This window comes from Sinohyriopsis cumingii, chromosome 5 (assembly GCF_028554795.1).
Source record: "Sinohyriopsis cumingii isolate HCF-2022 chromosome 5, ASM2855479v2, whole genome shotgun sequence".
Taxonomy (NCBI): domain Eukaryota; kingdom Metazoa; phylum Mollusca; class Bivalvia; order Unionida; family Unionidae; genus Sinohyriopsis; species Sinohyriopsis cumingii.
Genome location: NC_142965.1, coordinates 34455055 through 34480884, shown reverse-complemented (window position 1 = coordinate 34480884; position 25830 = coordinate 34455055). Strand labels below are relative to the sequence as shown.

The following is a 25830-nucleotide window of genomic DNA, read 5'->3' as shown; positions in this document are numbered from 1 at the left end:
CCTGTATTTAACTTAATTTGTTTTCAGTTTTAATTTGAGAGAATTTAGTTATTTAAATTATTAAGTGGAATTACAAAGTGCCCAATAAAATACTGTCAAAATAAATTACTTTTTTGGGATGGTTGTGAATTCATATAGAGACATTTTGGATTATATGATTGTGATACATCAAAACTGTTAGTACATCAGCACAATTCTAGGCTATTGCAGGCAGTTGGTACATCAGCACTTTCAAGATTGGAAATCATTTGGAACACAACTGAAATTCATTTGGAATACTCTATATTTTTAGACCTGTGATAGAACTTTTTGGACCATTTGGGATTTAATTCACAATACTGTAAGTTCTTTTTAAATTTTTAATTTGTATTCTAGGGAAAAAACGTTTTTTTAATTTTTCAAAACTGTTGGTTTTCACTCTTTTCTGTTATTGTCTTTCTGAGGCTAAATTCCCAAAAATGGAATGCAAGCATCATGCAACAATTTGGAATAACCCACATAACTGAAATATAACCCTACTGGGTGATAGTAACAGTCCATTGATGTTTAATATATTCCAAATACTCATTAACGCAAAATCTCCATTCAGGACCTTTCCTACCTTTTAGTCAGTCTTTCTAGGACTAAATTCCCAAATATGGCATGCAGCAACTTGGAATAATCTCCAATAGAGAAATATAACTCTATATGGTAATAACAACATCACCTGCAGACCTTTAATATCTTAAAGATATTTTTTCCTGCAGCAACTACCTTGAAGAATTTTCCTAACTTTGCAATAGTATTTTAAATGATTAATTTTTATTTAAAAAATGGCATGTATGCATCATACAACATCTACTGAAATAGAATAGCCATCATAAGTGTGAAATACAAGTCTATGGGGCAATAGTAAAATTAACTTTAGACATTTAATATCTTTCTACTATTCATGTTATGCAACATCTCCCCTCTAGGTCTCTCCTACCTTGAAAATAGTCCTTTTAGAACTAAATTTGTTTTAGAAAAAGGTATTCCAGCATAATGCAACAACTTTGAATAAACACATTAGGCTGTGAAATATAACCCTACAGGGCAACAGTAATAGTCCGTATAGATTTTTAATGTGTTCCATATATTCATTTTGTGCAACATCTACCCGAAAGACCTTTCCTACTTTTATATCATTTCAGTACTAAATTCAAAAATATTGCATGTAAGCATCATGCAACTTGAAATAAACCCAATAAAATCTGTGGGACAATAGTAACATGATCATTAGACCTTTAATATCTTCCAAATATTATTTTTCTACAACAACTCCCATGAAGATCATATCTACCATTACAATGGTTTTAACATTATTAAATTTCCAAACATGGTGTGCATGCATTGTGCAGCAACTTAGAACAACCCTCATAACTGTGAACTGTGAGTCTGTGGGACAATAGTAAAAATACCTTTAAAAGTTTAATAGCTTCCAAATTATCATTTTATGCAAGAACTCCCTTCATGACCTCTGTTACCTTTAAAATAGTCTTTTTCTGGACTCAGTTCCAATATGGCATGAAAGCATGATGCAACTTTGGATAACCCCCATAACAGTGAAATATAACTCTATAGGGCAATTTCAAAAATCCCTTAAGATCTTTTATATATATTCTTTCTTGGCATCAAATCCCTTGATTAACTTTCTTGCTGTAAAATAGTTTTTAAATGATTCAGTTTCCAAAAATGGTTCTGTGCAACATTCTTAATTAAAATGTTTTGAGTCAGTCTTGTGCAGCAACACAAAATAAAACTTATTACAAATATAATGCAAAGAAATAATATTAATGGTTAAAGAAAGAAAGAAAGAAATAAGGAAAGAAAGAAATAAGGTAAGAAAGAAATAAAAAAAATATTAAAATTGAAATATATTATTTTATTGAATATTTTTACAAACATATATTTCAAATACAAATATTTTGTAAACATATTTTCAAGTACAATTACTTAAAAAGTGTCATGAAAAAAAAGGAGATTAAATGAATATAAAGATTTTAAATGTATAAATATTTGAAAACTAATAAGAAATAATTAGATAGCATAAAAGTACTTAGAATTTACAAAAGTAAATAGTCTTTATTCTTATTTTTTAAGTAATTTAAAAATACAGAACACACACACACGCACACTGATTAATTTGGAATTCCAAGTTGTTGCGCATATTTTCTCGTTAAATGGCTATTCCAACGACCATGCAATTTCTCGAGAAAGAGCGCAACAATTTGGAATTCCAAGTTGTTACGCGCAATTTCTTCATAAATGTCCGGTTCCAAGCTGGAGTACACATTAACTACTGGATAAAATGAGTAGGAAACTATCTTGAGACGATTTAAATCATGAAAGTGGAGCATTATCTTATAAAGTATGATCACTTTGCCACGTTATGAATCTCTTTTAGCCTTTTTGTGTCGTTTTTCAATCATTGTGCAACCTAAATACAGCTGTTCTCAGCAAGGTAGGGATAACTTGTTTTTTTGCGTGGAGGCCTTACTGCCTAAATGACGGCGCTGTTATTGCATGTTTTGATGTCGACTGACATGGTAACAAAAGTCAATTTTTCAAAAATATCTCGCACGCTTGACAGCCAATAAAGTAGCTTTTCTTCAAATTAATGTTATAATGTATTAGACTACTTACACTGATGTCCTTTTCCCAATGGATTCAAATTCTCACACAAGCAAAGGACTAGTCCAACATGTAAGACCTTGACGCTGATATTTATGTTGGTGTCGTCAAGCACTAAAACAAAAACAATATGTGCTATGTCTTACATTGTAGGACTAGCAAATGGACCTGTTTTCAAGTTTTGTTGACCTACAGTTAAGTTGGTTGGAAAGGGGTCTCACTAAACACCCCACAGTACACCCCAAGACTCTCCAATAACACATCAAGACTCAATAAAATACCTAGTTTAAATTTAAACAAGATGCCAAACAAACAAAGAAACAAAAAATGTGAATATTTAGCGATTGTTTATGTAACAGGGAAAAGTAGCGAAGTCAAAGAGTTGCCAAAGGAAATAATTCCCATTTCAGCGAAGAGTGTTCGGGTGCAGTAACGTGAATATTTATCAACATTTATAAATAAGTAGCAATACCACATGGGAGCAAGACATTTCGACTCCAACAAAATTCCCAAGACATTTCGACCCCAAGACACTTCAGCTCCAGTCAAGGGACAATTGGCCCCCAATTCATGCATATTTAAAATAATAATTAGCACTAATATTAATTTCCACTAATCACACCATTATTCATTGACGTCTGCAATTAAAGAAGATACCAACACATCTCTAAGTCGCCAAAAAAGATGTAAACAGTTCATTTTAATTAAAGTCACGTTTATTAAGTTAATGAATGTACGCTGATCTGAATGTAAAGAAATCACATTTACTGCACACTCGAAATTTGCATAAAAAAATCTGATTTTGTTTTAGAAGCAATAATTAGTACACTGCTAATGGTCATTCCCACTAATCACACGGTTATTCATTGATGTCTGCAATTATAAAAGAAAAGATGTAAACAGTTAATTATAATTAAAGTCACTTTTATTAAGCTAATCAAGGCACGCTAATTTGAATGAAAAGAAAAAGGTTTGAAAATTAAATGCACTACACGCTTTAAATTTGTACAAAAGAGCCAAACATCTTCATTACATGCTAGTTTTTATCCTAAGCTTTAATAAAGGTGTTTGGCATACTTGTGTGTAAATTTTAAATTTATTGTAATTACAGTTTATATTGTGACATTTCGATCGGATATATTTTGGTATAATATGAACTGAACTGTGTTAATTGTGACAATGGCGTTTTATCCTTGTGTAAAATATCATAATCATGTCAGGCTTCACCAGCTTGCTTTGTCTTGTAATTGATGCGGGAAATGATAGCATCGCGTTTGCGATACAGGTTAGTGTAATGATTCATTATCTTTTTTTATTCTGTCAGACTTCCTCTCTTAAATATTTATTTATTTCTGAATTGAACATACCAAGTAGCATAGATGATGCTTGTATATTCATGCATTTTAGATATAAAAGTATATATATAATGATTTTGTTCATTCAAGCTTACCAACTTCATACAGTTCTAGAAGTTCTTTTTTTTTTTTGAACATAATGTAAATAATTAAATATTGAATCAATTAACGATTAGCAAAAACATCTTACTAATTTCAATATTTCAGACTGACTCCAACATTGTTTGCGGTAATTGCGAAATATTAGATGTTTGACTTTAAATACCAATAAATCATGTTGTGTAGTTTTAAATGTATTTTATTTCTAAATTAATTAGTACTGTGCATGAAGTTAGATGTGAAATCTTCTAGATAATAAATCAATACTACAATTACAGATACATATAAATTCTTAATAATATTTAACTTTTCAAAACACAACATATATTTTATAATTAATGGTATATAATAATAATAGCCTTATTAATTACGTTACATTTTCCATTTTGTGATTTCATGTGCTTTGATTTCTGTATATGTTTAATGTCCTTGAGGATGTTTGTCAAAAACTGTTTTTTGCTTTTCGGATTTGCACCTCCAGATGCTGTCATGTATATGGCAGATGTGTTCTTTTTTCGTTAACTGATAATTCCCGCTGTCGTGAAGAGCACTTCTATCATCCATGAAATGGAGCTGTGTCACACTGAAAAGTTGATGTATTAGATCTTTCGTGTGTTGTGGTTTCCAGTCAATGGAAAGTTGTTTAATGTTATTGATGGATGCATTGGCATTAGTCAAATTCATGCGTTCAGTATTTTTGCAGCTAGATTTCGAAAAAATATTTATGTAGTCTTGGTTTCAAGTTATTTATAAAGTATGGTGCATATGTCAGATGCTGTTCATTGATGATTGTTTCCCAAAGTTCCGATCAACTTTCAAAATCTATTGTAGTATTTGCGCCTGTGATTACACTGGTATCAAATATTTGGGTCATTATTATATCACATTAACCCTTTTCCACCCATATTTTATTTCGAAGGAAGTGCCTGACATTATCCTTCAGATGTTTAGTGCAAAGATAGCGTGTAGCTGAGGGGAATACAGGATCAATTGGATTGGTTATTCTCTTCTCATCATCACATCCAAATTCCATCATTTCAGGCACTCTTACGTCCACGGACTCAACACCTCTATCTAGCTCTGTAGCAGTATGTTCCAGAAAGCTCTTGTAAGTTCTGTAAGAAGCATCTGTGTACAGAAGGACAGGATCAATACATATTGGATGTTCGTTTGTACTGTTTCCGACAACTCTTTGATATGTTATACTATCATTTTACTCATCAATAACTCTTTGATACATTGCACTATCATTTTACTCGTCAAAGGAAGCCAGGAATGCCGAAATCAAGTTAAGTTGAAATAATATTCTTTAACGAAACAAATAAAAATATATTATGTCTATACTCCCTATTGGAACAGTAAGCAACGTTTCGTTCAAGAAAAATATCCCAACCTGAGCTTACTTGAGCATATTTCGGCATAGTCCTACAATATAAGACATATCACATGTTTTTGTTTTAGTACTATGTCTTACTACCCAAATAAGGGTCTTGTATAGCCTGTTCCAATGTTGGTTGACATCGAAATCAGTAGTCAAAGTGTCACAAGTATCTCACACACTTGGCCGCCCCCCGTGATTCTGCTCCATGATGGGGCAATAAAATACTAAAAAATCACCACAGTACCTCGGCTGGCATGCCAATGGTATTTCCACTGTGGAGCAGCTGATCGGTGCCATGATTGACATTTGAATAGTGAATCAATGATGATCATCCATGGAAAGACTGAGACATAATGAGTGAAGATTCCATTGGGTACTCGTTTATCTGCCCATTGATAATAACCTTGGTAATAAAATAAACAGCTGAGTACCCATTAAAAAAAAACTCCAAGTTTAGATTGAGACACAAATAACAATTACAGTTTGAGGCTCTTGTCATGTGCATAGTTAATCACCATCACAGGGGCTTGTATGGTTGCTTACAATTTATTTGTCGTACACCTACTGTATAATGATACAAGGGAGGACACTTCTCTCCTTTCTTGTGTGACCTATTTAAGAATCGACGCTTATGGATAAAGCTATACCCTCCTAACTTTGTGCCTGTCCACGACTTGTGTGCCATTTTTCCAATGTCTTAAACACGCTTGTTTTGAGATCCTGATGACATTAACTAGGTTGATACCTTTTGTTGACAGTGACAGTAAGTACTGATTAAATAATATTCAATGAAATAAAATTTAACTACATACTAAAATTCAAATAAAAGACGGTACAGTATAAATGTCCAGTTTAATTAATGCCATTATCACCTCAAGTTTGTGCCTTGGGGTGAGTATTAACTGTTCAAGTCAGGGCTGCCATTCGCATGTTTGTTTACTGGACCCTTTTTTTTTTATTTTTTTTTTTTATTAGCAGTTAACTCAAGACATATTTTTGTCGCAGCAAAGGCAACACAAAACTTGGTTTCCGTAACATGCACTTCTTATACTATGTTAGGAAAAAAATGAATGAAATGGACAACTATACAGAATGAAATTTTCACTGAAATATTTAAATATATAAGCAGGCCTGGCAACATTTACAATTTTGCAGTAATTCTTACGAAAATTACCCTTAAAATATGTACTTTGGCATACTTGCAAAAACTACGAAAAAATGATTGTTTCCGAAAAATCTGGATAATTGGTTCATCCATGTTTTATTTGGATCCAGGTTTCATCTTAGAATTAGTGAAATTAGCCAGGGAACCAGACTAACTTTACAGCAGCACCCCAGACACTTTACATTGCAACTATTTGTTCATGCAACGTGTCTGCATGATCAGACTGTTGATTATAGAATTTTTTAAAATGGCATCCAGAAAGCGATGCATGTTTAAGATGAAAGGGAAAATAAGCTTCTAGTAAAGAGTTAATAATCAACATAGAAGAATAAAAAGGAGTATTCAGATTCTTGTGAATAAAAGCTGGAAAGGACACAGTTACGTTTATTGGACATCACGTGCCAATTTGAGTATGTCTCATGGTGGGAGATATGATTGCCATCATGTGAAATGGAAAAGAATTTCCAAGAATTATGTCAAATTGAGAGAAAGCAACAAGCCATTGAGCTGTATAGGGTTTGGAACTGGAGTTTGTATAACTGTACTAGTGGTAAATAAAGTCCATGCATACTTTACAACCATTTCAGTTGAACATAATGTTTATCATCAATACATCAAATTTTTAATTACGTTTACCAGCTTTACAATAGCAGTTATTGATATATTTTACACCTTAATGAAAACTGGTCAATCTTACGGAAAAAAATCAACTGCCTTACTGAGAAGGACTTGTCAGGGTTGGCAGGTCTGTATAAGGGAAGTCATTGTTATTTAATAGTACTGAAAAAACATCTAATAAAAATTGACCACTTGTGTAAATACGGTAATTTTTGCATTAATTTTACATTAAACAGTTCCAAGAAAACATGGGATTCTTGAATGTGAAACCACTTGTCATAGATTCTTTCTAGTTTGAAACTATATACAGTGGACCAGTCTGAATTAATAATAATTGGCACAAGGTATCATTAAATAAAATCGGGCTTTATTGATGTGTCTGTTGGATGTTAAATGACTGAAAAATGTTAGGAGAGGGATGACTTGTGTATTATTTTACAGATGGTAGAGCAAAAGTGGCATTTTAAAGGCAGTCTGCTACACATTCTGTTGTTGAAATCTACCACATTTCAAAATTTACATATCAAATGCAGCATGCCTTTGAGGTGTTATAAGTAGTAAAGGGATCATGGGTGGTCCATGATGGTTCTGAGCCTTTTATTAATATTCTACTCTCCTTTGGAATGGGTGAGATAAAACGGAAAGACCGACCCAAAAATGATTTCTGCAGAAATACTCAGAGTAATCAACACTGGTTAAATATATAAGTGGCATCTATGAGTAACATCAATATGCAAGGAGAAACTATAAAGCAAGACATGCTTTAGATGCCAATAAATTAATATGAACACTGCTGATCCAGTGTGTATAAGGACATTGATAGAGAAACTGGACAATGATTGACATCAGGACCTGGAGCAAAATGCTACTTTATCTGAAATATTTTGAATAAACACAGAAGTAAATTTAATATGATTTTGTTTCTTTATTTTCATATTTAGTACAGCAACTGCAACATTGTGTGATCAATAATATTAAAAAATTGGTCCCTTTTGGGGATATGGAATAGGTTGTGGAATTTGTGTCAGAGCTCTAATCCTTTTAAAAATCGCCAGACATGGACCTGTGTGTGAAAAAATTCTTTTTCAACGCTAACAATAATCACACTAACTCATGACCACTTCTTAAATGATGGCCAGTAATTTTCACTGCTTCAACATATTTTGACAGCAGAGTTTTATTGATCCGTTGGCATAATTACTAACAGTGGGATGGTGGATTAGCAGTAGTATCAAGCCATGTATTCACATACTAAGCATTTCTGGAATCATAAAATTTGGTTAAAAATTTCATCTTGTTAAGTAGGTTTTTGTTTAATGCCATTTCTCAGTGCAAGATGGTGGAGGACAAACCTGGGAAAACTTGGTAAGAACCACCAACCCACAGGAAGCTACTGGCAAGTCTCCACACATACCCACATTGGCTGAGCCCGAGACTCAAACACGTGTTAACATAGGTGAGATGGCAATGATTGGTAATGGTGCGCTCTTTGGACCACTCTTCCACCCAGGGCCCCCATCTTATTGCAAAAAAGATGTTTCAGTGAACTTTTTTTTATGCTTTAGTAACCGGTGAAATTTTCTGTTTTAAGTTCACTTATGTGCTGTTTATGTTTGATTCATGAACTAATTGGATACATCTGTTATTTCTACACCTTACTATCTAATTATTTAGCACAATTAGTGCATTATGTACGGTTATTTTCATTTGTCCATCTAAAATTGTACATGTCCCCCAGATTTGGCAAGATGGAAGATGGGGACACTGTTCCCAACCCTTTCAATCCAATATGCAGCACTAGTAGTAGTAGTATGAAACAATATCACAGTCCATGGGATGTTTTAGCTAACTTGTTTTATGGGTTTAATGCAATTTTTCAGCACATTTTAGGCTATACATGGTGGTCAGTATATTTTGGTAGAGGAATTGCCCGTGAGTAATCTAGGAAGAGTCACAGACCCACAGAAAGCCACTGGCAAGCTTTATCACATACCCTCACTGGCCGACCCCGAGACTCGAATCCACACAGTTTACCTAACTTGTCAAACATATTCAACAAAGTTATATCTTGCATACTGAATCCTGTCAAAAGAAGCAAAAGACTCGAGTGGATGAAAGAAGCACAAGCTAAGGTACATAAATGATTGCAGTCAATTGTTCAGTAGTATTCCTAAGTGGCAGATTGGGTGGAGAGTTTGAATTTAAAATATTTCAGTTAAATGGTGCCATTTCAGTTATTGTAAACCATGTGCACATTTAGAAATGTAAGTAAACATTGCATCCTTAAGAGAGGGCCTAGAAAGACAACAGAAGAGAAAATGTCCTACGAATTATATCTCAGTACATGTACTAGTGTTCTAATAGTAGAGTAAGTCTAATGTTTTAATGCTGTGTTTCATTTGTGAAGGTAAACCCAACCCAGTATGATGGCAACACAGATACCAATAGTGTCACTATTGTTGGGACTGCGAAAGTTAAGGTGCTTGGTATGGTCATCTAGATGTCTTAGCTCGAAGCTCAGGATATGGTCACATTCTTTAGATGGCAGCACCAAAGAAATGGCAAATGATGAAATCCAACTAACAAAGAAAAAGCCTCCAGCACAGAAGATCTGTGACACTCCAACATCAAATATAGCCATGGAAGAACAGGTACCCTTAATCTTTTATAGATAACGTCAAAATGATGATAATGAGTTTTGAAGCTCAGAAGATTGAAGACTTGAAGTGTTTATGGGATGGCCTGTTGATGGCCTGTTGATTGTTTTCTAACCATTCATTAGCACAAATTAATTATTGCAATTCCACCTAAAACACTTGGAATAGTGCAATGAAACTTGAAACACACATTCGTCCCAGGGTATAATTCATTATAAATTAAAATTGTACTGCATGGACATCTAGTATGGCACTACTGTGGTCATCTTGAAAGTGTTGTGATCGATTCTTATTCTGAACAGTGGGTCCTGCTGTCTACATGTTTTTTTCACTAATTGACTTCTACAGTGTCTTGTTGGTCCTGATTGGAAATGGTACCAAAGTGGAAACCATGTCGATATAGGGTTTTCACCAGAAGACATTGTATGATAAAGTTTCTACTTGTCCTATATGAAAATGGTGCCAATCTGATGTTCACTGGTTATTTAGTATGGTCTTCTTACCAGTCATTTCAAACATCTTGAATGGATTGTCAAATCAGCATGTGGTTTTAACTAAATTTGAGTTGGTTATAAATGAAAATGCTGATTTGAGAACTGTTATCACAGCCATTACAGCCATCTTGAAAATCTTGTTACAGAACTGGAAAATCATATTGACATGGAGTTTTCACCAGAAGACTTATTCTGGTGTCTTTTGGGTCCTAAGTGAAAATGATGTCAATATGATGTCCAGTAAGACCACCAAGGCAGTCATCATGACAATCTTCTTAGTGGTACTGGTCACGGACCAGGAGAGCTTATGATATAGTCTGTTGTCTATTGTCTGTCCAGTCATACATTAGCACAAGCTTGTTATTGCTACCCCTCCATGGAGATTTGCCATGTAACTTTATGCGTTCATTTGTTTTATTATCTAGTTGGTCCTATATTTATGACAGTGGTGTTGTCTAGACTTCCAATATGGTTGTTATAGCAGCCATCTTGTTATCACAATTCCTTTTGACTAGATGGTCATATCAGCATGGGATTTTCACAGAAAGATTTAACATAATGTCTAGTTAGACCCCAATGAAAACAGTGTTGATCTGACTTCCAGTTTGGGCTTCACAGCAACTATCTTCAAAATCTTGTTACCACTATTCCTACATGCATAGAATATTGTTATGGATGGAGTAGTGGCCTATTCAGCCTTTCCAGCAGACATATTTCTTTCCTGCTTTTCATACTTTTTGTTAGACTCATTACTGTCCTTCCTTTTTTTTTAATTTTCTTGTCATCACATAAAAATTGTTGTTTTGCTAAGTAGTAGTGAGAGGTTTGTTTTGCATCTCCATATATATCCTCTCTTTAGCGAAAGAAAAGATTTGCTCTCCAGTTACATTGACTGTCTTTAAATCCCATCTGACCACATGTCCATTTGGTGTGATAATGCATACAAGTTGGGAGGAAGGTGAGCTGAACCCAGTAACACTGCAGTTAAAAACCCACCAGGAACAAGTTACCATGCAGAAGTTATTGGGCCATGAAAGTTGCTGCATCTGGGTTTTCTTATAGTTGTGATGAAACCCCACAAGTTTTTCAAACAATGTTTTTTGGTTCAGTTTTTGAAGATTTTACAATGAGCAAAAGTAAAATTTCTTATATGCTTTCTGATGCCATACCTTTCAGTTTGATGAGACATTGAATGCTCATTTAAAAGGAGAAGTGTCATATGATTTGATTCTGGTCAAATGAGACTGAGGAAGTTGTTGTTGTTGTGGGGTTTAACGCCATTTTTCAGCACACGATAGGCTATATATGGCGGCCAGTATTAATGGTGGAGGAAGAACCCGGGAAAACCCCGGAAAGAACCACCGACCCACGAGAAGCTACTGGCAAGCTTTCTCACATACCCACATTAGCTGAATCCGAGACTCGAACCGGCGCAGACAGAGGTGAGATGGCAGTGATCCGTAACGGAGAACACTTTAGACCACTTGGCCACTCGGGGCCCCCTGAGGAAGTTGTGACTTTTCTTTAAAGCTGCTATGTATGGTGACACAAAAGGATCTGTGACAGGCATTGAATGAAATACTGCTAGAAGAAGAGTACCAACTGTCTCCATTTCTGTGTATTAGGAAGTGATAGCTCTAATGTTGATAAAACAGTATGATTCTGTAAACATCTGATTTGATAAGCAAAGCTTTTCCAGGCCTGGTACAGTTTTTTTTTCCATATGTACTACCGTATTTACTTGTGTATAAACCAAGCCCCCAAAACTGAATAGGTATAAACACTAAAAAGTGCATGACCCAAGTATAAGCTGACTCAAAAGTCTGAGATGACATCACAAGATGTATGTGGTAAGTTTTATTTAGGCAAACTTAATTTAGCAAAAATTACCTGTATAACTCTCTTGGGGTTGGCATGTACGATTAATACATGGAAATGGTATAAATTGTTTGAAAAGTCAAGAAATTTATTTAATTTTCTTTTCTCTTGTTTTTGCCTAATTCAGTTTTCTGTATAACTTGATCGGACAATGCCAAGAATTGAGCATTCGCAGGTTGCTGTAACACTACCTCTCCCTTTTGACTTAGTTATTGTTTGTTTATGTGTTATTGTATTAGACTTTTTATATCAGTGCACCACTAATTTCATTTTTATTTTGCCTTGACATTTTAAAAACATAACTAATTAAAATATTATCCCAGTATGACAACAATGAACAACAATAGGGTTAGATTCAATGTTTGCAATTAGGCTAGTGAGCATATTTCCATAATGGTGCCACCGCATTGTGCAAATATTACAGAGTGAAAGGCAGTTGCACATCAAAGTACTCGTATAGTTGTCTATCAAAATTCCCTCTTAACCCATGCCAGTTTCAGGGTTTTAATGATTACCTGTAACTGGCCTGTATTGCTGTCAGAAGACAAATCTGCCAATAGGAGATGCTGAAACATCCAGCTTTACTTTTGGTTGAAAATTATGATTTTGTTTAGCCAAAACACAAAAGTAACGTAGATTGATGATGATACTCAGTTGATCTATATTCAGAATTTTATCCTTTATTATTACTATTTTTTCACACAGATGTATTTTTTTTACTGATGTGGTTTGCCCCTGCATTTTCTTTTTCACTTAAAAGTTTTATGTATATGAAACTCATTAAAAAAATGTCCTTGTCACAAACGTATTTATTCTTACATAAAAAAAAATATTTGTTAATTTTGTTATTTTGCCCTCAGTTAGGTCAGAATTGGATAGATTTCATCCTAGATCCATAGCTGTACTGATATATATTTGAGGTCAGTGTCCTGGAGACCAGTTGAGCTAAAGCTTCCTGTGTTGCCTGCTGCAGTGAGGGTGGTGTCTATCAAGTTGTTTATTTTAGCAACAGAGAGCTGATTTAACTTCTGCCAGGGTCTCCTTTCTATAGAGAATAACAGTTCTAGGTTAGTTTGACAAACCACCCATACTCTTACTTTTTTAACCAAGGCCTGTGACTGATTATGATTCAGTTTGATCTCTGACTGTTGGATTTAGTGCTTTATAAGTAGTAATGATTCCTTTCACCTCCACTATACAGCTAGCTCCAGAAATATTGAGCTTTTCGGGAAGAAGTGCCATGGGTTCTAACAAATTAGTGCCTATTCTTGCTTTGACTTTATTTTAACCTGTACTGTTGTTTACAGACCTTGGTGATATGATTATATTGCACATAAGCCTTGCCAGACCTTTCTAACTGTGCCATCTGTAACTTGGCAGTTATTTGCATAATCCTTGTTTTTTTGGTTGTGCAAAAGAATATATGTCTAATAGGATTGAGTAACTGAGGTTTTCAATTACTTTAAATTTTTGTATTGACTCAGAGATCCACCAGCAAGGTAGTATCACCTGTCCTTTAGTAGCTATACCATTTCAATCTGCAGCCCACAAACTTACCAAATCTGAATTTTCTAAAGAATATTCATTAGATGACCCAGAATGTCTGTATGCCCTCTCTAAGATGCTTGACACCCTGTGCATCTGTATCTATTAAGGCCTGAAATAATTGTCTACCTATTCTTATATTTATCATACTTCTGTCAAAGGTACTTTTATACACTGTATTTCCTTTACCTTTATGCCTTACGTTTTCCTCAACCTTAGCTAAATTTAGTCTCCTATCCCTGGGGATTTATGTACAAGGCCCTGGGGTAGGCTTATATCCATATCTTCATTTTACTTTTGGTGGTGTGTATGGTGCAGAATCGACACGCAACCTTGGTATGCCCCATAACTACTACCATGACGACACTTCTACCTGAAATAACCTAAACGGCATAAAATCACTGACAACAAACACATCGTCAGTTTTTCTTGTTTATCGCAACAAAGATGATAATAGCCTACAAACAGATGACATGTCTGTCTTCTGCACTGGAAATACAACCAAAATGTCAACATGTATAAAACAGCAACACCCTACTACAGACAGACCTTCAAAACATGAAACAAGTTTATATGAATCATATCGACATGTGGCACAGATGTTTCATTTCACCCCTGATGGAAAGCCATGTCAGCATCAGGTTTGCACTGAAACATTTCGTATGATGTCTAGTTGGCCCAGATGAAAACGGTATTGACATCCAATATGGCCACCACAGCAGCCATCTTGAAATATTGTTATCACTGTGATGGGTAGTGATGCACTAGTTAATGAAATTGGTTGAAGTGACCATTTAATTGATTCATGATTTGTGAAATGGTTTTGTTGAGAGGAAAAATTCTGCCCATTCCAGCTGCAATCATTTATGAATAGCATGGCTACCTGCAGACATCTAGACAGTAAATTCTGATTGTCCATTTAGGAATTCCATAATTATAATTTTTATTTTTTAAAGTGTTATTTAATGTGCTCATTTGTATATTTAATGCTGAAGTCTTCATTTTTTGTGTGTTTTTAATGTTTTTCGAAAAAATTACGTTTTTAAAATTAAACTTTAGGTAAGGCCTTGAGGCTAGAAATGACCAGGACAAGGATATCATGATACGGATGTTCAGGTGTAATAAGCACTGAATGAGCATGTTTTTGTTCCTGATACTGACATATTCAAACTCAGAAAAAAAACAGCACTGTGGCTTCCTCCACAGAATAATAATCAAGTACATTTTTTAGTACTCTAATCTGATAGCTGGCATACAGGACAAAGTGAACATAACTATTTTGCAAATTGAGGGCAGAATTTTACATCAGAATAGATTTGCTATATGCCTCTTTTAAGGAGGTTATAACTAAGAGGTGTAGTTCATTTCCACACAATAAGTTCTTGACCAACAAATGCTACCAAATTTTGTGGATGGCTAACGGTTGAATTGAAGAAGATGCTTTTTGATTCGGGGTCAAAGGCAAAGATTACATTAAGTTAAAGATGAAAGATTATTTCTGCAAAATGACTTTAATTCTGCTTCACAGACTTGCTTGAAGCATTGGATGTCTTGCACTTGGAGTAAGTGAGAAGTTTATTGATTTTGGAGTCTAAATGAGCAAAGGTAGCAAAGAAAAATTGTTTTTGCATAATAACTCTAGTTTTACAATCACACCATGACCAAAGTCAGGGAGGTTTGCACTTAAGATATGGAAGAGGCATAGAGATTTTTGGGCTAAAAGGTCAAAGATCAAGGTTATTGTAACTGCACAGTAACTTCTGTTCAAGAATTCTGACTAAACATTTTTGGATGGCTTGCGGTTTGGGAAATAAAGAAATTACAGATTAGGGATTTGAAGGTCAGCAATCATGGTCATGGTAAGTCAGAAATGAAAATATGGTGAAACCCCGTTCTAATGTGATGGTTTTGGCCCACAAAGTGCCATCATGTTATGTAACACCATACAGTATCCAAGGGAGTCAATTACCAGTAACTGAAAAAAATGTGTATCTGCTCAGCTATTAGGACATAACCGACTTTTGATCCGGAAATCGGATTCCACCGGATAGTATGAACTTCCGATGAGTCGGACAAGGCAGGAACGACCGATTCGGATAATAAAAATAATAAAGTTGAATTTCTATAGCACCGTGTCTAACACTGCGTGTCATTCGATAGTGCGTTAATAAAGTTAAATAAGAAGTCAGAAAAGTCCAATATGGTCAACACAACGGGGTGAAACGATAATACTTGAGTTAGACCAAAAGATTTAAATTTATTAAAATATATAATACAGTCCTACCCGTTTATGTCAACATCCTCAATAATGAAGGCATAATATTGAATACATTGACACATGCTAATGAGGTATTAAAAGAAAATGATTCTTACAATCGTAAATATAAATAAAGTTAATAAGGAAACTTTCACAGCACAATAAACTTGTTTCAATCACCAATCACTTTGGAAAATGCAAGAATCGATCAGATTTCATTGTTTTTATTTAAGTCGCCGCAAGAGGCCAACTTTATAGGACCAAACAAAAGCCCGTTTTATTTTTATTTGACCGCAACATTAAAGCATGGCGGCAAGATCAACTAATTGTTGAATAAAGTACAGGATGGAACTGGCCGCTTGCCGACATAAATGATTAAGGCGGGAAAATTAAAGCCTGGCGGCAAGATCAACTAATTGTTGAACAAAGAATGGGTCGGAACTGGCAGCTGGTCGACATAAATGATTCAATATTCAAGACTCTTTAACTCGCATTTCTAAATTTATTATATTATAATATCTTTGCCAAAAAACAAGAACAATATCACAGGAAAATAAATACTTAGGGCGCCATAACACGTGGATTTCAGTTTGCGAGTTTTATTTGTAAAATCGTAAGTTTTTATAATTATTATGTATAACAATGTGATCGTAGAAAAAACGTTTATAATGTTTCAGTGCATTTTACAAAAATAAAAAATTTCATGGATTCTTTGTGGCTTTGAACTTCGTTGCATTTTGCTATAGTCCTGCCATATCCTTCCCCTTGTGACATCGGTGTGATATGCAAAACGTGTGTAACACGGTTTAAAAAGTTAATTTGAAAAACCTTTTAATTTAGCATTTCCGATTAATTGAATCGTATCCGGAATCGGAAAAATTTCATGCCCAAAATCTGGAATCGGAAATCAGTAGAAAAATGCTAATCGGTTATGCCCTATCAGCTATACAAGATGTCAGGGTGGGAGGGGGAGCACAATTATGGGCTTAAGTGATGGTTACCATCTTAAATCGATACTTATTAAATGAGAAACAACTTAAAACAGTAATTACATTGTTAATATTTATTTGGTGCAGGGCAGAGAACTATCCATTTGTACATTTACATGTATAAGACATTTGGCAAATTACTAGTTTAAATACTTGGAGTACATGTACTTACTAACTGTTCATATTGTATCTATAATACTGCATATAATAACATTGTAAAGATGTACAAAGATGCATACTGTCTATAATTCTGCTAATTTCTATTTGAATCCAAATACAGTTTGCTTCTGATACACTAACAAAAGAAATGCTGGACATGATCAGATGACTCCTTTTTGATTGAAAAAGGTGGATGAATCATACATTAGGAATTTCTATTAAAAAAAAATAAAAATATTTTAAACCACCACCACCCTCCAAAAAAAAACAAACAAAAAAACAACAACCTTAGGATTGAAAAATACTTTACCTGAAGTTTATATTGACCTCATAATATGCATCAGATATTCTATTCACCCAGTGTAAAATTACCTGAATCATGTTTGGGAAAAACCATTTGATTTTATGGATCAGGTTTGATCTCCTCTAAAAAAAGACAGTTTAGTCATTCTTTTAAAGATGGGGTATTTTTAAAAAATATAAATAAGATCTGTACCCATTGAAACTTCTGATGATAATTATGACCCAAACTTAAAGGCATAAAAGGGAGTAGTATTCTTGATTACAAAATATAAGTCCTTTACCCCCTACAAATTAAATGGATCTGATCCAGCAAGTGTTTAAAAGTAGCACATGTGTACTTGTAACTTTAGCATTACCATCACAAGTGGCCAGTGTACATCTCTGTGATTTAAAATCTGTTGGGGGGGAGGGGGTAACAATGTTATTGTTTGGTCCACAAGTGTGTATGACGGTTGATTGAGCAGGCATTGATGGTCAATTTTTTTTCTGTAAATATGTATGTAAATGAAACTATAAATTAGAATGAGAAACTATTTTAGACTACTGCATTGTTTTGCGTTTGGTGACTGTGAAGCATGTTGGCTATTGCTTACCCTGATTTAACACAGAATGCATTGAAAACAAAGATGAAGAATACCTAATGGCTTTGTTGTTGATGGCTTCAGCGCAGTCGTAATGAGATTAAGAGTCTTCAGCTTGTAATGTCTTTTTAAATTCTGCAGGAAGCAATGATATTTTTTTCCATCAGGATTTAAACATGTTTTGCCAAATCAAACTTTTAAGTTTTTGTATTATCTTTTTGGGTGAGAATTTATTCTGGGCAAATAAATGATTTGAGGACTTTCCAGACTTGGAGTTTTATAGATTTCTAAATTTGGAGATTATTTTCATAGGTTAGTCATTTATTGTGCTATTCCTGGTATCCTTGTTTGCCCTAGGACAGTCTCTGTAGACTGTTGGATCATTTGAAGTATGGTACTCTTGTTTGCCCATGGACAGTTTCTGTAGACTGTTGGATCATTTGAAGTATGGTACCCTTGTTTGCCCTAGGACAGTCTCTGTAGACTGTTGGATCATTTGAAGTATGGTACCCTTGTTTGCCCTAGGACAGTCTCTGTAGACTGTTGGATCATTTGAAGTATGGTACCCTTGTTTGCCCTAGGACAGTCTCTATTGGATCATTTAAGGTATTGTACCCTTGTTTGCCCAAGGACAGTCTCTGCTGGATCATTTGAAGTATGGTACTTTTGTTTGCTCTAGGACAGTTGCTGTAGACTGTTGGATCATTTGAAGTATAGTACCCTTGTTTGCTCAAGGACAGTTTCTGTTGCAAAGTATGGTACTGTATATAGTTCATTATTTCATTTTTTTTCCCCAGCAGTTACTGTGAATTCCCTTTTTTTCTTGTTGTACTAACATTCAGTAGATCAGTCATGTTATAATACAATTGCAAATGTACATCAATCTTTGGCTTTTCAGAATCATTGTACTCTTATTGACACTTGAATTGTGATATGATTGATTTATACTTTTGCAGATGTTAAATGCAAGAACTGAAAAACAAGACCTGAAAGCAACTTTAGAACTTCTTCTAGATCTTGGTTGTACGGAGGATCAAATCCGAGAGGATGCCATTGTTCTCAATTTGACACCACGGGAGATAGAGAAAAGGGTGAAAATTCTTAGAAATGTTGCCCAGAAGAGGATTACTGTTGAATTATTGTTACACACCACAGAGAAACACCAAGAGAACTATTTTGCAAAGAGAGGTATGTTTAATGAAGAGATTTTAAATGGATTCAGCTCCAAAACCGAATACTTGGCTAATAGATTGAGATGTTCTCTTGATGACATTAGGAAAATGTATAGTAACCATGTTCTGCTAGCAACAGCAAGTGCCCAGAGTCTGGTTAGGAAATTGGACTTCCTGATGGAGGCAGGTTACACTGGTAAAGAAATTATTAAAACACCTGAATGCCTCACTGTTTCATTTATGAATCTTCGCAAACGTTTAGATTTGTGTGGTAAGCTGAATTTGAAAAAATTGCCAGATCTCAGAATCATTGGGGCTAGTGAAAAGCTGTTTCATAAATATATGTCTCGGCCCAGGGACTATATGGAAATATTTCAAGAATATAAAGATTTTTATGATTTAGTTTCAAAACTACTTGCAGTACCGCCAAGTAGAACTGAGCAAATGATGAAAGTAGTTCAGCGTATGGACCTTGTTGAGCTGAGGGACAAAATCCAGTATCTGCTCAATGAAGGCGTGAAACCTTATGATATTTTGGAAAGTTCTTATCAGTTGAGATATTCATTGGACAGAATTAAGAATGCTGTAGGACAAACAAAAGTGATGTTAGGCAGGGAATTGAGCCTTGTGAATGTTGCCTCATTAATTGTATCAGGGAAACGTGGAAGTAATAGAGCATTGCCAAGGAATTACAGCACATTCATGACACTTCTGGAACTGAATCCAAAGCAAAAAAACACATACAGATGTGCGGAAGTAAGACTGGTTACAAAAAGAACAAAGAAATTGTTACAAGAAAATTACACATTTCTTCAAGATAAAGGATTCATTATTACTGATTTACAGTCCTGTCCTTTAGTTCTTGGTCATGACACAGAAACCTTAAAAGAGGGGTATGAAGTTTTTCTGCATACACTTGAGGATAACTTATCTCTTCAAAAATTGTGTGAGGATAGTATCAAAAGGATCAATATTCTGCAGTATCTCATTGAAAAGGAGCTAAATTTCCCAGGAGTTGTTTCACTGTATGATGAGGATCCAAAGTGTGGGGAGGAGGAGGGGGAAGAGATAGAAGATGGTTCAAAGTCAGATCATTTTGGAATTGATGATGAATAAATGTTTTATTTTACAACCGGGAGTAATGCATGGTCTGTTTGCTATTAGAATCCATACTCTGGTCTTTGACATCACAACAGGGCACACATTCCTCCAGACCTAATGATACAGACAACCTAGGCTAGTTAGAGTCCTTGTATGTCCTTGACCACTACACTCTTCAGCCCATGTCTTTAATCTGATATTAAGTGTATGTAAATGTAATGTAAAAGACCTAAGTTGAATCTTGGCATCACCTATTGTAATCATCTAGTTTAAGAACAAAGATATTTCCTGAAATTTACATCAGACTTCCAGTCATCACAGTTCAAATAATGGCAACTGCTTCAGCTTGCCATTGTAAAACTTGACATTTTTATTACATATTCCAAAACCATTCTGCCTCTACCTCTCTCTACTCACACCCTCACCCAGACTTTGTTCATGGGGATCAGTGCAAAATTTGTCACTAATATAATGCAACCTTCTGGTCTGAAAATGTTAAAACATATTCATAGTAACAGCATATCTTGTACATTTGACCTTTGACCCCCTACTGTGTCCCCAGGGATGGGAGCCAGTTGTGACGGCACTAACTGATGGCATACACATGGATGAAATAACTAGAATACTTCATGAAATTGCAGCCAGCATGTTAGGAAATGTAGTGATAGCCAGATGGATGGATTGACAGACGTAAGAAAATCCCACATCTGCAAGTGCTTTTTTTAATAAAAAAGTTGGGGATTGCAAACTTACCTGATACATGTATGGGCTGCAAGTCTATACCATTTCTGGTATACCAGCCATATTGTAGAGTGTATGTTATCATGTCTGTCAATCTGTTTCAAGTGTTGTTTCCACACAATAACTCAAGTTGTCTGTTACCAGACTTTGTAGATGGCTTGACCTTGGGTAAGGAGGAAACTTATTAGCAGTTAATAGTCGAGGTAAACTGTAACCAAAAGAAAAAAAATTGATTTTGACACAGTAAATCTAGTTATCTACTTTCAGCATTTACCAGCTTTATGGTTCTTTTGCTAAAGAAGTCTATTGATTATAGGTCAGAAGGTTGAAGGTCAGGGTCATTGTGAATGATTAAGGTCAGTTCTGTACAGTACTCAGATTCTCCATATTTGATTTGAGGATAAAAAGATAAATGTCAAAGTCACTGTGTTGAAAAGAAATAAATGCTTTATGAACAGTAACATTTGTTCTGCATGATAGAACTAGAGCAAACTTAATGAAAGAATTGTACTTGGGATAAGAAACAACCACAATCAAAATTTTATGGTCACTGTGACTAAAAGAAGAAAAATGGTTTCCACATAATAATATTAGTACTGCATCAAAGATCTGGACCAAATATTTTGGTTGGATTACATTTGGGGTAAGGTAGAATAGAAGCAGCTCAGTTTTGAGATCAAGAGGTCAAGGTCATTGTGCCAGAAAGAAGAAAATGGTTTATGTACAGAAACTTTAGTTTTAGACCATGTTACTTAACCAATATTTGTAGAGAACTTGCATTTACAGTATTGAAGAGGGTTGTTGATTTTGGAGTCAGAGGTAAGGGGGTACTGGTCCTTAAAGAAAAATGGGTTCTAAAAACAATTTTTGTTTTAGAGTATGTTCTTCAACCAAAATTTGTCAATGGCTTGTACTATGGGTAATAAAGAACCATGAAGGTTTTGAGGTCTAAAAGTCAGGTAATGATTAGAATAAGTCTATTAATAAAATAGTGAACATTAAATTGACTATGTTAAGTTTCTGCACAGACTATTTACCATGGGGCAGACATGTAGTGTGCTGTTCACTTAACTTATTATGATGAAAAAATTATTTAAAGATTGCTCTGAAAGATGTTAAGTTGTACAAAGAATTTAAGATCATGAATTCTCTGCCTTTCATTACCAAGCAAATTATTTTGCCACATCTTCTAGAAATAAAATATGTTCATATATATTTAAGTGATAAATAGAATCAAAATCATTGGATTTATCTTTCTTGCCATTTTTTAATTTCTTGAGAATGCAGTTTTGTCCAGACAAATATATAATTATTTTATTCTGATCCTGTAATATTCTTCATTAAATTTATAATTATTTAATAATAAGAAGAATAACAGATATAGTAATCAGATGATTGTTAATGTTATTATTTTTATTAATGAAGTTTTTAAATGATTGATGATGCTGAAATTTACTAATGTGAATTCTAATTACAAAACATTTCATAAAATTGCATGAGTGTTCAAAACAAAATGGCATTTGGTCAGAAAGTTTAAAGATTTTTTTCACAGAGGTCATAACTTGTTCAAATCTGTTTATTTTTGGTAATTTTGTTTCTGCAAAATAACTTGAATCTTTGATGTGGCTTGGACTTGGGATAAGGTGGAAGTCTGTTGGTTTTGGGGTCAAAGGTCTGTGTCACTGTGACTAAAATAATAGTGTTTTCCACATAATATCATTAGTTCATCATATACTTGAACCAAACTTTGTGGATAGCTTGAACTAATTTTGTTGTCAAAGGTCAGGGTTACTGTCATTGAAAGAAGAAGAATGGTTTCTGCATAATTATACTAGTTCTAAAGGATAAATATAGACGAAACTTTGTGGGTGGATGGCTTTCACTTGGGGTAAGGTAAAAAAGCCAATTGAATTTTGGGTTGACATGTCATAGGTCAGGTAACTGGCTGAAAGAAAGAAATGTTTCTGCATAATAACATTAGTTCTGCTTCACAGACTTGGAGTTATTACTTGTCATGGCTCCCTTGTAAAAAAGTGGTTTATGTACAATAACTATGGCTCAAGTCCTTGACCTTTGTGTAAATCTGATATTAAAACTTAGGTTACCATTAGATTATCTACAACATTTGATTTTCAAAATATTTTTATATATTTTTTAATATATTAGGACTCTATGGTCTTAAATTAGATAAAGAAAAGAGTGAAAAGCATCAAGTTTTGTAAAATTGAACAAATAATTTATATCCCTTGAATACAAAGTGGAAATTTAAAAAGAACTCACAGTATTGTGAATTAAATCCCGAATAGTCCAAAAAGTTCGATCAAAAGTCCAAATGTGTCAAGTTGCAATTTAATTCTAGTGGTAAGTTCCAATATTGAGTGTGTTGATGTGCTTTTGCTCTGGACTGTGCTATTGTGCCAATGTCCTGGAATATGGTGATGTGTTAAGTCTTGATTTGTCACAGTTATATAATCAAAAATGTCCTTGTCTGAATACACAACAAGTCCAGTTTAAAGTTTTAGTCCAAAAATATTATTGAGGATTTTATGATTCCAGTAAATAATAATGTGAATAAATAAATGAAACCAAATTAAAAACAGAACACAACAATGAGACTGATTCTGCTTCAGATGTTAAAGCAAGATTGAGTAATTTATAGGTAAACAAGGTTATATAACCCTCTACTTGACCTAGGTCACAAATACCATTTTCTGAAAATACTCTGTCAACTTAATCCCAAATTTCGGCCCCGAGTGGCCGAGTGGTCTAAAGTGCTCACCGTTACGGATCACTGCCATCTCACCTCTGTCTGCGTCGGTTCGAGTCTCAGATTCGGCTAATGTGGTTATGTGAGAAAGCTTGCCAGTAGCTTCTCGTGGGTCGGTGGTTCTTTCCGGGGTTTTTCCGGGTTCTTCCTCCACCATTAATACTGGCCGCCATGTATAGCCTATCTTGTGCTGAAAAATGGCGTTAAACCCTACAACAACAACAACAACAATAATCCCAAATTTCCATTCTGGAAGATTCTAAGGTCACAATCAAGACTATCTTTAACTCAGATTGTAATAAAAATGTTTACTTCTAATAACAATCTGGATATATCCATAGTGATGGAGAAATATTAGCTATGTATTTTGTTCTTTACAAAATAAATGTCACATGGTCAGGTACACCATTAACTGGATTTAGGAAAATGTCAAGTATATAATACAGACGTACATAACATATAATTATTAAGGAAAGCAAACAAAAAATACAAATTAAATATACTTAATAAATCTATTTGTATACAAAAATGAGACATTCTCACATCCATACATGTAAACCACCCAGGATGGGAGGGTGTTTCTCCGGAGTTGAGGTGCATCTCCCATCACTCATTAAGTTTGTCAAGATGGATTATATGACTTGTAAGCAAAAGTATTTCCAAAAGGATTTTAATAATGCAAATCGATTATGGTCAAGTTACTAAGGAGCACAATTGGCACAAAACAATTAACATTTTGAATCTCTTTGAAGGATATGTTCTGCTTTTGGTGCATAACATTGAGATGGATTAGAGTCTATTCCGTATATGATCAAAAGTAATTTAGACAGGATTAAAGATCTTAACTGAGTATGGTTGGATCACTCAAGTGGCATAAATTAGGGTCACTGGTGTTTAAAGAATTTTTAGACGTCTAAGTATGCATTATACCCCAGTGCCAAAACTCCAGAACCTAAGCAGCATTATCATTCAAAACTCGATGGATGGAAATGGGAATTTCATTGGTTGGAATCAAGTTTGAAGGGACATAAATGTTCTTTCTGCTCTTCATGTAACACTGATTTTAAAATATGTTGCACTGACATGAATGACATAATTCATCATGCAGAAACCCCATCCCATAAAAGTATATTAACCATGGCAACCAGTATGCCATCATTGAATTCCATGTTCTTGGAACTGCAACAGATGTTGATAAAGTTGCATGTGTTGAGACAGTATTTGCCAAAAATATAGCTAAAGAAATTCTGCCATTTCTGGTCGCAGATCAGTTGACAGATCTAGTCAAAATGATATTCCCAGAGTTAAAAAAAATTTGCATGCAAACAGACAAAAACTATCCAAATAGTTACTATTTTATTGTTAATAAGAACTCGTAATCTTAATTGAATAATAATAATAATAATAATAATAATTTATTATATAAAATCACTGTCACGAGACTATGATGAATGGAATGCCTCGATCAGTGGTAATTGAGTTTATGTAAGCTTTTCCCAATCACTGATGTACTCGTTAGGGTAAATTCCTTAATGAGTGAGGAAGGTAAACGTTACATCATTGGCACCACTGGATTGACAAATGATTGTTTAATGATCGTTGCCACATGCTACAAGGTTTCACAAAAGTTAGTTCGGGGTGGGGCTGAGAAACTGCAAAGAATCAATAAACTGCAAGTGACCATCATACCCATGCAGCATTTGAAGCACAGCAAGGCATGGTGAATCTGAACCGTGCAGCAACATCAAATCAGTTGGGTCTTCTAGTATGAATATTTGTTTTCAACATGAGAGGATAGTTCAAGCTTATAAAAGTTATTGTTCCAAGTGTGCAAGTTAACAGTGATAAGAGGGTTCAGTTCTTTAACCTTTACACGAAATAATGACTTTATCTGTGATGTTATTCTATTATTCAGA

General features: G+C 34.4%; 1 protein-coding gene across 2 annotated transcripts; it reads left to right on the top strand.

Annotated features, from left to right (window-relative positions):
* Nucleotides 1–2243: 2243 nt before the first annotated feature.
* On the top strand, nt 2244–20437 carry LOC149798919 (uncharacterized). 2 transcript variants are annotated; one of them, XM_089957830.1, is made up of 3 exons: nt 2244–2389; nt 9678–9921; nt 19090–20437. In XM_089957830.1, exons 2-3 carry the CDS (start codon nt 9694–9696, stop codon nt 20419–20421), a joined length of 1560 nt encoding a protein of 519 aa, XP_089813956.1. In that variant the 5' UTR covers nt 2244–2389; nt 9678–9693; the 3' UTR covers nt 20422–20437. The 2 variants fall into 2 exon arrangements, with proteins under 2 accessions (XP_089813956.1, XP_089813957.1); XM_089957831.1 differs by having other exon boundaries at nt 2265–2482.
* Nucleotides 20438–25830: the final 5393 nt, after the last annotated feature.

Coding starts and splice junctions, on each gene's coding strand:
- LOC149798919 (XM_089957830.1), top strand. CDS start 9,694: ATGATGGCAACACAGATACCAATAGTGTCACTATTGTTGGGACTGCGA. Junction 9,922..19,089: donor ATATAGCCATGGAAGAACAG/GTACCCTTAATC, acceptor ATACTTTTGCAG/ATGTTAAATGCAAGAACTGA.